The sequence below is a fragment of the Arvicola amphibius genome, chromosome 10, assembly GCF_903992535.2.
Source record: "Arvicola amphibius chromosome 10, mArvAmp1.2, whole genome shotgun sequence".
NCBI lineage: Eukaryota > Metazoa > Chordata > Mammalia > Rodentia > Cricetidae > Arvicola > Arvicola amphibius.
In genome coordinates this window covers 80,351,915-80,366,364 of record NC_052056.1, presented here as the reverse complement: position 1 = coordinate 80,366,364, position 14,450 = coordinate 80,351,915, and the positions used below count along the sequence as shown (strand labels likewise).

At 46.5% G+C, this 14,450-nt stretch overlaps 1 protein-coding gene across 1 annotated transcript in view; it reads right to left on the bottom strand.

Annotated features, from left to right (window-relative positions):
• Pptc7 (protein phosphatase targeting COQ7) overlaps positions 1 to 4,564 on the bottom strand; it is a 37,989-nt gene extending 33,425 nt beyond the window's left edge. The window contains exon 1 of the mRNA XM_038345754.1: positions 4,069 to 4,564. Coding sequence (XP_038201682.1) covers positions 4,069 to 4,300 — 232 coding nt within the window. The 5' untranslated portion in view covers positions 4,301 to 4,564. The remainder of the gene's footprint in view (positions 1 to 4,068) is intronic.
• Positions 4,565 to 14,450: the final 9,886 nt, after the last annotated feature.

The window sequence follows — 14,450 nt, the reverse complement described above, 5'->3', positions numbered from 1 at the left end:
TCAGAATCCTGGCCCAGTAAAAACTTGAAACCAAAGGCTGGAATAGAAAACTGTTTTATTTTCATGTTTATGTTCCAAGTTAAATTGAGCTTAAACAAACATCCCTCGGCTTTTTAGGAGCACTTTCACAGCTCAATCTTTAGAGGTCAGAACTTATATGGTACAGACCATGCTGATCATTTTCAAATCAATGGTTTCTGCAAGATGTGTTTAGCATGCAGGGAAGTTTTTGTTGCTTTCCAGTTATGAGTCAGAGAGAATAAAGCAATTACAAACACATTCACATTCTCTCTCTCCGTCTTTTCTCCTCTCCAGCCCTCCCAAGCGTGGCAGAAAGGCCCGTCTTTACCGATAACTAGTGGTTCTTTGAAGTCACCTAACCATCTGAAGGCCTCTATTTGCTCATCACCAAAACATGAAAGAAATGAACTCCAAGGTTTTGAAGTCTTAAGTTCTCAACAGCCTTTCAATGATGCTGCTGTGGCTTAGGGAACTCAGAGATGGTATCAGGTAGTTTTCATGATTCTGTGTACCTAGGAAGACACAGCATGCATAGTAACAAAGCTACAGGGAGGAAGGAACAAGAAAAGTCCCTACAGCTTGTGCCCATGTGGGCTACTCCTGCTATCCCAATAGAGAGAATAAGCCTTTGCCAATTTTCCACGGGATGGGAGTGGTGCCTGGTCTCACCACACCCACGACAGCCAATTTTTCCTAAAAGAAGTCCAATGGGGACAATAACAGTGTGAGGCATCAAGTACTCTTCATCATGACTAACAGGGCAGATCAGTTTCCATTTTTACTATTTTTTTGACAGTTTCTCTGTGTAGCTCTGGCTGACCTACAACTCACTTTGTAGCCCAGGCTAACCTCAAACTCAGTGATCTGCTTGCCTCTACCTCCCCAGTGCTAGGATTAAAAGCATGTGCCACTACTCCTGGAAAATTTCAATTTCTAAAAAAAAAAATCAAAATAATATTTTCTTTCTTGTACAAAAGAAACTAACTTTTATTACTAACAGTTAAAGAGAAGCCCACAGTGAGTGACCAAACTGCAAAAAAGAGTCTCGGAGACAAGGTCTCACTATGTTGACTAGGCTAGCCTCAAACTCACAGAGATTTGCCTTCTTTTAATACAGCAGTGCGTAACTCCCATCAGTCCGGCCTGTGATGGGATAGTGTCAATAGAGTAGAGGCCACCAGCTGGCGAACTGGTTATGGCTGCCAAAGATCAAGTGCGACCAGCTTAGGAAGTTGTTTCAGGTGACTCTCAGGATAACCTTTTGGAAGAGCTCCTCCACAACAGGACAGTTCTAGAAAACATGACTCTCAATGTTCCCATACACTCCACCATTTGGAGGTGTGTGTGTGTGCATGATTTGTTAACTATGACTGATCTCTTCTTGGTCACATAGCAGTTGTGTGTGTGTGGCTGTCCTATGGCACTAGTTGCAATACAAGAAGCTGGGGATCTCCATCAGATCCCGAAGCCTGTGCCTTCAGAGCCACATGCAGGTCTACCTGCAGGACTGAAGACCAGAGTCTGTGCAAGCCTGTCTCTATGCCCTCTTCTCTAGAGAGGTTCCTTCCACAGACAAGGGACCAAGGTAACTTAAGAATTTAGTGCTCTTTGCTACATACAAGCAAATCTACTGAAGGTGTCTGTGGTGATGGCATAGGAATGCATGCTGTTAGAGGGACAACAGGAAAATGTGACTGGCTTGCCAAAGCCAGGCCTCAAGGTCTCACGGCCCACTCCTTTCATTTTCTACAGGTAAGAAATGGCAAACTCTTAGTCCACCAAAGATCACAAATCAACTACTAAATTGCAAAGCTTAACCTCAAACCAGGTATGGTTCCTGCCAGAGAGCCAGAGCATGAAATATGAAATGTTTGTGCTTTTTTAGAAAGGGTCTGACTATCTTCTGTATCCTTGTAAATATGCCACAATACCAAAATAGTAGCACCTTAAAATTCAGCATAAGAATTTAACACGTCCAGATACAGTAGCCCCTTTTCTCCTTGAGGGATACATTCAAGGCCCATAGTGTCTGAACCCTTTAAGTTCTTTTTAAAATACATATCTATAATAAGGTATAATTAATTATAAATTAGGTACAGTAAGATAGTAACAACATTTGCTAAAATTAAAACATACTATAATAAGAATTATACAAATTAGTACCCTACATCTTCATTTGATCTGATAACCAAGATGGCTTCTCAGTGACTTACTGGTGGTTAATTTAGAGCAAATACAACCAACAACGAGACGACCTGACCGGGCATGGCATGCTCACCTGAAGTCCTAGTACCACAAGACTACTTAGGAGGGTTGCTTGAGGCCAGGAATACATGGCCACCCTGGGCAATACAGTAAGATCCTGTCTCAAAACAAACAGTAACAAAAGGACCCCTGGGTAAATATTCAAGATTCTGGCTCAATACTCAGGACTGCATGCAATTTAAAAATTAGGAAAGGTTTACTACTGGGATCTTACAAAATTCTCAGATCTCAGGTACTAGAAACTACTATACTCCCAAATTATCAATCAAATCACAGGTTTTCAAGCACAAAAAAACTCAACTATCTTCTCAGCTTTATCAAGTGAAACTTCCCGGCTCCCTATCTCCCAATCTGTTGGCTGACTGCAACTCCTGACACTGTTTTTTGGTGGTGCTGGGTCTTGAAGCAGAACCTCAAGCATGGTCCAAGGAAGCAGTCTACAATGAACCACCCACAGCTGACTGTAATTTTAATATGTGACAGCACAGATCCTCGGGTCACTGAAAGTGCTACCTAGGTGACTCGCAATGACAGCTAATGGCAGCCTCTTAAGAAGGATCCTGAGTCTAGACAGACTTCACAGTGAGTTTGTGTAATTCCAAAACCTAATCTCGAGGAAGGCTCTGAGATCTGATTAAAAAATAATGGGAGTTAGGGCACACACACACCTGTATCCTCAACACTTCGGAGGTGTGGGCAGGAGGCTCAGTAGTTCAAGGTCAGCCTCCAGTATACAGCAAGTGGGTAACAAAAAACGCTGTTCTTTAAAAAAAAAAAGCAGCAAGCAATTAGTGTCGCAAAAACAATTATTTGCTCCAATGTCAAATTTTGTCTTAGCATATGAAACTTTAAGTAACTAAAAACTCAATGTCACCGGAGAAGTGAAACCAAAGTGACATTTGAACCTAGAGCCAATGACAGCATGTCCTTCAATTTCAAAGGAAGAGCTTCATGAACTGAAAGAGCTTTAATGGCATACATGAAATCTCCAAGGGCATATACACTAGATAAAGTTTCTGATTGCTTGTGGATTGTTTAGCCTTTTGGACAGCTCTCTCCTGTCTCCTGCACCCAAGGTGTAACTGGTTTAGGTCTTAGGAAGCACCTGTGGCCTAAAAAGCTGTGACGAGTCTCATCTTGGCTGCAGCCTACAAGCAGGTCTGGCCATTCTATTTTGGGTCAAGGAGACCTTCTGCCACCCCAAGTGACCTCAAGTAGACAAGTTCGGTTTGGGAGAGAGCACTGCTAGAATTTCTAACCAGGCTAGCTGTCGACCCCCAACCCCAAGGCCCTTCCCGAAAAAGAAGGAAATCGGGGGACGGTCGAGGCAGAGGGGTTGGGGGGAAACGAAGCGGGCCTGAGGGCTCCCGCCGTCTGTCTTTGGTATGCTCCGGAACCCGCAGCTGGGGCCCGGCCGTGGCATCAGGAGCTCGCCAAGAAGCAGGGATTCCCGGGGCGCGCAGAGGGAGGAGGGAACGAAGCAAAGCGAGGTTAGCAGCCTGCAGGTGTCGCCGAGCGAGGAGGACGAGGTCGCGTGGGGGCTGTGACTAATAAGAGTGTGGCTCTGCACCGGGACAGACTGGACACATTCCCAAGGCAGTGACCTTGGGCACGTGGCTCCACCGCTCTGCCCCTCGGGTTTCCTCGCCACTAAAGTGGGGGGATCGTGAAGCAGAAAACGATTCTTGGGGTGCTTGGCGGGGCGCTGCGCTCCGCGGAGAAGACAGGGAAGCCTCGCACTCCGGAGTCCCCAGGAGGCGGACCCGGGGCCGAGGGACTCACCCAACACGTCGGCCGTGCGGTGGCGGGCCACGAAGCACGCGTCGTCCCCGTAGCAAGCGCCCTTCTTAAGCAGGCCCTTACGGAAGTCCTTGCCGAAGCCGCAGCCCGCCGTCACCAGCCCGTAGTCGCCGCTGCCACCGCTGCCGCCGCCGCCCGCCCTGGGATCGGTCTGCGACAGGCCGCCGAGGACGGCGCGGGCCACCAGCCGCCCGTACGACAGGACCGAGAACATCGCCGCCGCCGCCCCCCCGAGGAGGCGCGGGGCCCGGGGCACCGGAGGACGCCGAGGCCCGGAGCCGGCTCTCTCCTCAGCCGCAGCAGCGCCGCCGGGGCGTTCCTCAGGGCGGCGCGCACCGACCACCACCGCCCCTGCCCGCCGCACGGGGCCTCGCACACGCTCCGCCACACGCACTGGAGCCAGAGCGAGGTCAGAGCCGGCGGCTTCTCCGCCTCAGCCAAACTGGGGTCCCGGCTGCATCCGCCGCAACCGCCGCCATCTTCCGCTCCACTAGCGTGTTCCGGGCCCCGCCGGCAGCGCCACCCTCTCTTCGGCCCCGTCCCCGCCCCGTCCCCGCCCCCTAATCGCGGCTCGAGTCCAAGCCCCGCCCCTTCTGGTTCGCAGCCCAATGTAGTCATTGGAATTGAGCTTGCGCAAAGGGTGTGGACGCGGAGTCTCCTGGGAGTTGTAGTTCAGCCAGTTATAGTAGCTTTAGTCTTGGCTACCTGCAATCCAGGTTTTTGATTTCCCAGAGGATCTTAAACTACTAAGAATGAAGAGTAGACTGGTTTTGGTTTTTTTGTTTTTTGTGGGGGAGATAAGAGCAGAGTCCTTTTTTTCTCTTTTCCCTATCTCTTTTGGCCCTCTTTTCGGATTTTTAAGAGTCTCATGGAGCCCAGGCTGACCTCAAACTCACTGTCATCAAGGTTGGCCTTGAACTCCTGATCTCCTTGCCTACAACTTTCCAAGCACTGCGATTACAAATTGTGCACCACCATACCCGGTTTAACAATTTCTTTCACACCCACACACCATTCATTCCTTTACATAACTGTGTAAGAAACCAAGATTGAGGTTCTATACGTTACAATATGCTGTAAAAAACAGCAGTATACAAACCTAACATTTCCACAATTAAGATACCTTGAAAGCCCATGTCTAAAACGTCTGTGTCCTAAGCTTGACAGTCTCCCTACCTCTTATTTAGACACTGTGGAGGGCTGAGAACTGACAGTAATGAGGCCCCTGTCTCTCTCCTGCCACAGCTGCTGCCTCTTAAGAGGCCCATCTCTTGGCAGAAAGAAAGGACCAGGCATGACTGCACATATCTTTAATCCCTGGCAGTTAGGAGGCAAAGGTAAGAAGATCTCCCAGTTTGAGGTCAGCCTGATTTACATAGCAAGTTACAGAGAAGTCAAGGTTACATAGACCCGTCTCAAACACACACACACACACAAAAGAAAAAAAAAAAAAAAAAAACAGACAGAGGAGGAAGGAAAGAGGGGCCACTTATTTTTATTTTCTTCTAAAGCTCTCAGCCTAGCTCTAACAAAAATATTAAGCAGCCTTCCTCAAATTCTGACTACTGTAAGTTATTTCCCTCAGAAATTATTTCGGTTGAATAACATTTAGCTAGGATTCTTTTTCTTCTTTCTTCTTTTTTTTTTTGGGGGGGGGGAGGTTTTCAAGAAAGGGTTTCTCTGTAGCTTTGGAGCTTGTTCTGGAACTAGTTCTTGTAGACCAGGCTGGCCTCAAACTCACATAGATCCACCTGCCTCTGCCTCCCGAGTGCTGGGATTAAAGGGGTGCCACCCTGCCCAGCCTCTTTCTTCTTATTTTTAAGGGAATTTTTAAAGATTTATTTTTTTATTTTATGTGTCATATGTGTGCAGTTGCCCATGGGAGCCAGAAGAGAGCATTAGGTCCCTTAGAACTAGAGTTACAGACAGTTATGAGCTGCCTTGTGGGTGGTGGGAATCAAACCCAGGTCTCTAGAAGAGCAGCCCATGTTCTTAACTACTGAATCATCTTTCCAGCCCATAATTACTTTATTTTTATAAAAGGGTCTCCTGTAACTTTGGCTAACCTTGAACTTTCTATCTAGTCAAGGTTGATCTTGAACTCACACCTGATTCTCCTGCCTCCACATGCTAATTGCTGGGCATTATAGGTCATGCCCAGTTTAGCTCATATATATATAATACTGTTATGCGTATTTGGACAGGTTTCACACCCTAGCCAGTAGGTGTGGTATATAATCTAGGTCCCAAATACCTTTTCTACCAATTTGGTGTTTTGTTGCTGACCGGCCTCCTGTTGAGCACACAGCTGCCTCCATGCCTCTGTCCTTAGTCTCCTACCAATTAGGATGGAATTCCACAGCTGAGGGTCCTGTGTTTTCTGTTGTGTTCCCAGACCATTTGGGCAAACAATCAATGAGTATTTCACTACAGTTCAGGTTCCTCAAGGGTAGAGATAAATTGACATTATATCGTCAGGGTTTAATGTAATGCCTGACATACAAGAGAGGAGTTTGTAAATGTCTGGTCTGTTGGGTAAAAGAAAGAACAATGGGCTTGGAATCACACATAATAAAAGGATGGAAGGGCCGGGCGGTGGTGGCACACGCCTTTAATCTCAGCACTCGGTAGGCAGAGGCAGGCGGATCTCTGTGAGTTCAAGACCAGCCTGGTCTACAAGAGCTAGCTCCAGGACAGGCTCCAAAGCTGCAGAGAAACCCTGTCTCGAAAAAACCAAAAAAAAAAATAAAATAAAATAAAATAAATAAATAAATAAAAAATAAAAAAATAAAAGGATGGAAGGAAATGGTTGGATAGATGGAATTCACAAATGGAACTGGCCTTTAGTAACTCAGGACTGAATAATTTTAGTTTAACTTATTGCGTACAAGCCTCTGTGTGTGTGCGTGTGCATGCATGTGCGCATGCATCTCCACATCATGCATGCTTGCATACGCATGATTTGGAGAGTTGGGGCATGCCATGGTGCAAGTGTAATGTCAAAGGACAGCTATCAGGAGCTGACTCTCCTGCTGCCTTTATGTATGTTAAGGGCCAAACTCAGGTTTCCAGAATTGCACAGTAAGTGTCTGTACTTGCTGAGCCAACTCTCAAGCCCCATAATTTAATAGTAGCATAAAAATATCTCATTCAGGAATATTTGCCTTTTCCCAAATTCACTTCAAACAGGATGACAGCTACTTTGGAGATTCCTATGTAAAGTTCCATTTAAAAAAATTATACTTTCTTGCTAGGCAGTGGTGGTACATGCCTTTAATCCCAGCACTCGGAAGGCAGAGGTAGGTGAATCTTTCTAAGTTCAAGGCCAGCGTGGTCTACAGAGCAAGTTCCAGGACAGCCAGGGCTACACAGAGAAACCCTGTCTTATAAACTAATATCTTATATATATATATATATATATATACACACACACACACACACACACACACACATATAGTTTTTTAATAACACATACAGTCCTGCCAATTACCCACTCAACACACATTACTGTGTCACCCTAATTCCTCTCATCCTTAAACATTTATGCAGTTCACAGTGTGCCAAGTCCAAGCTTCTGAAACTCAACAGTTTCCATCCGAATTAAGCCTGATAAATCACTTTCCATAGTGAGTGGCACATAGTTGGATATACGGATAAAATAGTTCACTTTTGGAATAAAAAGGAAAGCATTCACCCTTGCTATATATACATGTATATATGCTACAAGAATTGGTGCGTGTCCAGAAGAAAGGGCAGTGCCTCTCTGGAATCCTCTGGCATTTCTGTCTCTGCCAACTGAGCTAAAGGTTGCTCTTTAAACCACGCACACCACTAGCCAGTCCCAGCCAGTCAGGTAATCCTACCCCAAGGACAAGCTTTTTTAAGGTGCCTTGTCAACCCCTGTTCCTTGCCTTGTCCGACTCCCGCAGACCAGTCAAACTTATTTTCAAGGCGTGTATAATTACTCAATTTCCGTGTCAGTCACGAGAACCGGTTGGATTGGGCCAGTGGGAACACAGGTGGCTCACTTGCCTGGCATTTGCCATAACCTCAGTCCCAAGAAAGCTTGTAACCTCTGCCATGATGGGGCTGCTGGTCTCAGTGTGGTGACTTTGGGGATCATATGCCTAGAATTTGAAGCCACTGAGATTCCTGCTGGCTTCTTGCTCTGTGAGGCATGTAGCTAACAGTCCTTTCTCAGAGCTCCTGTGTGCTTTTGTGTTTGGGGGGTTGGGGGGCTAAACAAGAGGTTCCCTGGAATCACCAGTTCCAGCACCAGCTCTGAAGTTTCACCAGAGAAGCCAGGGGAGAGGACTTTGCAAACACCTCTCTCTGCCCTCCCCTCAGGCTACAATTCAGATTTGACATTTTGCCGGACTTGAGAAACCCTGAGCTGAGTTACATTCCTAGCACTTCAAGGATTCCTGGGAGGTCAGTTGCTGCTCTCAGGGGCCAAGAAGTGGTGAAAATATCTTCTGGGCTCTCGGGGCACCTCTGTGACATTACGAAAAAGCTTTGCACAGGGATTGCCATAGCCTGGTCTCCTAAGAAAAGAAAAAAAGAGGCATGTATTTTCTAATGAGAGCTTCCTGCCAGGCTAGGCCAAAGGTCTCTTCTGCTCTCCTTTTGCTAGCCTAACCAAAAGGAACACTCGCCATTAATTGGTGGTAAGATTTCTCAACACTGATATTACTGACATTTGGGACAGGATATGTCTTTGATGGAGAGGCTGCCTTGGACACCAGAGGTGACAGGCAGCAGCATCCCTGGATCTATAACCACAAGATGCCGGTAACTCTCTGCCCCTCCCAGAGGGATAACTGAAAATGTCTGAGCTGTTGGCAGTACCCCTGGGGATACAAACACTGCTGGTTTAGCACCAGTGAGTTATGGCAATACCAGGCAAGTGAACAGATACTTGCTAAGCACTCATTAGGTTAAAAGCAGCCGCTGAGGCAAGGATGGGAGGAGGTTGACCCTGAGAGAGTGGAGAGAAAATGCAACCGCCACCAGTCAAGTAAAGGAGGCGGGATCAGGAAGAAGTTGTCCCAAAGGGTGGAGAACATCAGGACACATGAAGAAGTAGCCTTCTAGGAGGTGGCACTCAGCAGGTAGGGTGCTCACAGCAAGCAGGAGGTCTCAGGTTTATCCCTAGCACACATAAACCAAGTATACTGGTACTCTCTTCACTCAGGAGGTGGTGGAAGCAGGGGAGTTCAAGGTCATCCCCTGTCACGTAGTGAGTTTCAGGCCAGCAAAGGCTGCTTAAGACCCTTTCTTTCTTCCTTTTTTCTCTTTCTTTTTCTTTTCTTTTTTTTTCAAGACAGGGTTTCTCTGTGTCACCCTGGCTATGCTGGAACTTGCTTTGTACACCATGCTGGCCTCGAGCTAACAGAGATCTGCCTGCCTCTGCCTCCCAGGTGCTGAAATCAAAGGTTTGCACCACCATGACTGGACTTTTAGGACCCTTTCTGAAAGAAAAAACAAAAAGCAGGAGGAAGAGGGATTGCTGTCCCAAAGGCAAGTGAGTGTGACTGAGGAAGAATGAACTTTCTAGCGTGGCTTAAAATCAAGCCCAGGATTTAAAAGAGATCCAGTAATAGTGAGCAAGGAAAGTCAGAATACACATCTTCCTCGCATAAAGGAATTCAGGGGGCTGGAGAGATGGCTCAGTGGTTAAGAGCACTTCCAGAGGTCCTGAGTTCAATTCCCAGCAACCACATGATGGCTCACAACCATCTATAATGAGGTCTGGCGCCTTCTTCTGGCCTGCAGGCATCCACACAAACAGAACATTGTGTACATAATAAAATAAATATTTTTTTAAAAAAGGAATTCAGTATTTGTACACATGACAACAACTTGAAAACCCTTTTAGTGAAAGAAGCTGAGGTTGTCAAGATGGCTCAGTGGGCAAAGGTGCTTGCTGCTAGACCTGACCATCTGTTTCAATCCCTGGGACCCAAATGGTAGAGGGAGGAAATACACTCCTGAAGGTGGTCTTCCACTGTCTCCATGTGTGCCAAGACATACTCTCATTCTGACATACAATAGATAATAAAAAAAATTTAAAAAAAGACATGAGGTCTGGAGAGATGGCTCAGCGATTAAGAGCATTGGTTGCTCTTCTAGAGGTCCTGAGTTTAATTCCCCGCAACCACATGGTGACTCACAGCCATCTGTAATGAGATCTGGTGCCCTCTTCTGGCCTGGAGGCATACATGCAGGCAAAACATTGATACATAATAAATAAATAAATCTACAAAAAAAAAAAAGATGGATGCCAAGTAGAGTGAAAGACACTTTCAATCCCGAGGTAAAGACAGAGAGATCTCTGAATTCCAGGACAGCCAGGGCTACATAGAAAAACCTTGTCTAAAAAAAAAAAAAAAAAAAAAAAAGAGAGAGAGGAAGAAGGAGAAAGAAGGAGAAAGAAGAAAAAAAAAAGAAAAGAGAAGAGAAAAAAGAAAGAAGCCAGAAACCAAGCTTCCACTTCTATAAATGTACAGAATAGGCCAGTCCATTTAGTGAGAAAGCAGATTAGTGTCGCCAGGCCTGATGGGAGAGGAAGCTGGAGAGTGAGTGACGATGTGGCACGAGGTTGCTCTGGGGGACTTCAGATTCTGGAGTCACATAGTGACAATGGTGGCACAGTCCTATAAAGTCCGTAATAGCCATTGAATAGTAGACTGTAAAGAGAACTTTGTGAAGCGTGAATTATATGTCAATTAAAAAGAAAGGGTCACTCATGCTAGCTTGGGGGTACACAATACCAACCCAAGTACCCCGCGCTTCATTTATTTACTTAGTATTTATTTAGTGGTTCTTGGGAATGAACCTAACACCTCAAGCAAACTAGGTGTAGTGCTTAAATTGAGTGCCAACTTGTAGGGATCTAGACTCGCATACAAGACAAAGCTCTGAGCATAAGGGGTTTTTAGACTGGGCTAATTAGGTGGGAAGCTCCACCCTAATGTAATACCGTTCCATTGCGCTGGGCTCCCACATTGGGTAAAACGAAGGTGACCAGCTAAGCACCGGCAATTATCTCCCTCTGCTTCCTGACTTTGGATATCAGGATTCTCAGCTCCTACCAAGTTCCAGGGGTAAACTCAGAGTCTCAGGTTTTACCTGCTAAACCATCTCTCTGGCCCCATCCCACAGATGCCACATGATCATCTGCCTCAAGCTCCTTCCGCCAGACTTCCCCATCATGGTGGACTGTACCTTCAAACTGTGAACCCAAACAAGTCCTTCCTCCCTTAAATTGCTTGTGTCCAGTATTTTATTACAGCATCGAGAAAAGCAACTAGTACACCAAACAAGTGTTGTCCTGTTGGGCTACGTCCCCAGCCCCGAACCCCTTTTAACTATTTTGAAACAGGATTTTCCTGGGTTTCCCAGGCTCCCTTAAGCCCACAGTCCTCCTGCCTCAGCCTCCTGAGTAATGGGATTGTAGGTCTGCATCACTACACCTGGCTACCAACCGTTTGTACTCTCCCAGTTAATAGGAATGATAATGGTGGTAAATCAGGGCTGGATGGTGTCATATACTGAGCTTGCTCAGTGCACTTTGCTTACAGCACCTCTGACATTGAAACCATCCAATGCTTCATGGCCCCTTACTCACCCACTCACTCTTGAGAATGCTTTACTACCTCCTATTGCAAACTCTGGACTCTGTGAGATACACACACACACACACACACACACACACACACACACACACCAATCCTGTCCCATCTTCACTTGGTCATAATATTTATTTTCTTTAGTGTCTGGGTAAAAGTGAGGTTTCCCAAGAGCAAGGAATCGTATCCGCTGCCTCTGCTTCTTGCAGCACTTTATCTCAAGGGTGGAATGCCTGCTATTTAACAGGCACTAAGTAAACATCGAATGACAGACCAGCCTGTGGAAACCTTTGAGGTCACAAAGAACAAGCAACCTGCTTTACAGCTGAGGAAAGGGGGTGAATAAAAAAGTTATCCCACAGCAACTTGGAGGCACATTTGTAATCCCAAGACTCAGGAGTCAGAGGCAGGTGGCTCTCTATGAATCTGACTACAGAGAGCATACCAGGCAAGCCAGGGCTAAATAGTGAGACTTTTTTTTTGTTAAGCATGGTGGCACACACCTTTAATCCCAGCGAGCAGAAGACAGAGGCAGGCGGATCTCTGTGAGTTCGAGGCCAACCTGGCCTACACAGTGAGTTTCAGGACAACCAGAGCTACACAGAGAAACCCTGTCTTGAAAGCAAAACAAACAAACAAAACAAAACAGAAAACAAGCAAACATATCCTCCAATGTAACATGAAAGAGCCAGGCCTGCTTGTTTGGGTTTCTGTCCTGCCCAGCACCCCACAGCTGGCAAGCCCCAAAGAAATAACACAGAGATCTCTATAAGTTATAAAGCTGATTGGCCCATTAGCTCTAGCCTCTCACTGGCTAACTCTCACATCTTGATTAACCCATTTTTCTGATCTATGTTAGCCATGTGGCTCAGTACCTTTCTCAGTGGTTGCAGATCACATCCTGCTGCTTCAGTGGTCTGGGCAGGAGTGGGAGAAATCAACTTCCTCCCAGAATTTTCCTGTTCTCATTACATTTCTACTTCCTGTCTGGTTTTCCCACCTATAATTTCTGCCTGGCCAATCAACGTTTTATTTAAAACATGATTGACAGATTACAGACAATTCTCCCGCACCACTCCAAAACTTCCCCTAAGAAGCCAATGGATGGTTGGGTGTTACTGGTTTAAACTGGAGAGCTGGGGAGGTGTCTAAGCTCCTCCTAGAGGCTATGACTAGGATGGAACTCGGCTCCACCAGTTCTCTGTAGTTGGCTCATATTGCTTTGCTGGGATGGGGTGGTCATGCTTTCCCCTCCAGACGGCACCTGTAACCTCCTCTCCATTCTCTAATAACAGAAGTTTGTTCTCTGAGGAAAAATAACCCACCATCTCTGAGATTTGTGCACTTGGACCAATGTTCCAAGAGTAAGCACACTGGGACTGGAAAGACGGCTTGGGCAACAAGCATGAGGACCTACGCTAGGATCCCCGGTTCAGTGGTTGTGCATCTACAGTCCTGGTGCTGAGGAGGCAGAGACAGGATCCCTGGTGCTCACTGGTGAGTTTCAGGTTCCGTGAGAGATACTAACTCAATAAAGGAGGTGAAGAGCCATCAAAGCAAACATCTGACATCAACATCTGGCCTCTGCATGTGCACATGTACTCAGGAATACGTCCGCTCATACACAAAGTAGAGACAGGTCCCAGTTCTGGCCAATTAGCACTTCATCTTCTCTTGGTCAGAGTCATGGGTCAGAAAAGGAAGCACCTGACCAGCGTAAAACCAATGGAATGGGTTTTGAGATCGTGTAGAAAGTGAGCAGGTGAGATGCAAACCTGGGACTCTACCTCTTGGGCTTCTCGGGAAGAACCAACTGTGGCATTCATTGAAGCCCCATATGAAACCCAACCTCCCTCAAACACAAATCACCTAGGACTTAAGCCTCTGGCTTTGATTTGCAAAACGGAGACGTAACAGACACAACAGGTGACTAGCTCCCATGGCTACCCTAACAGAGTCAAGAACAAAGTTCCCACCATAAAGCGGCTGTGAGGAGGGAGCGCCTCTGCTTATTTGCATAGAGGAGAGGGAACAGGTGTCTCTCAGCCTAGAAATCACTGAAGGAAATTTCTGACTTCCGGCAAGCATTTGATTGGAGGGCTTGAACAAGATGCTGGGTGTGTAACCTGTCCTTCCTTTTTCTTTCTCGAGCTGTCCGGACCCTCAGACACACGCCTTCTACTGATACCGTAGATACCTAGTCCCTGAAGTAACCCAGGCTGGGACTAGCAAAGTTAGTTTGATCCCGAGGGAGGCTGTGTCTGACCAAGCTGGGTCTCCTGTGAAATTTGCACACAGAGTTTAGATTTCTAGTGTCCTGATTTGCACAGCAATGTTACCAGTGTCTGTCTCCCCACAAAACCCAACTTGTTCACTGATGTTGCTCTCGGAGAGCTCCAAGAGGCACACACAAGAACCAACTCTTGAGGGGGGCTAAATAACACACAAAGATCAGATTTTTGGTGCAATTGGGGTCTTAGGTTTAAAGGTAATTAAACTGTAGATTCTGGGTGGTCTGAGATAGCCGAAATTGTTCTGTTGGGTTGTAAGGCAAAGATCTAAGGACAAGGCTTCTGGGGCTGGCCTTGGAACTAACCTGCAGGAGGAAGGTGGTGGGGAGAGGGAGGGGGACACACAGCGTTTGACCTCAGCAGGTAGCTAGGGCTGAGATTAGATGATTGGGGAAAAGCCTGTCTGTCCCCAGAGGAGGCCTGCCTAAACAGCTAGGTGCCG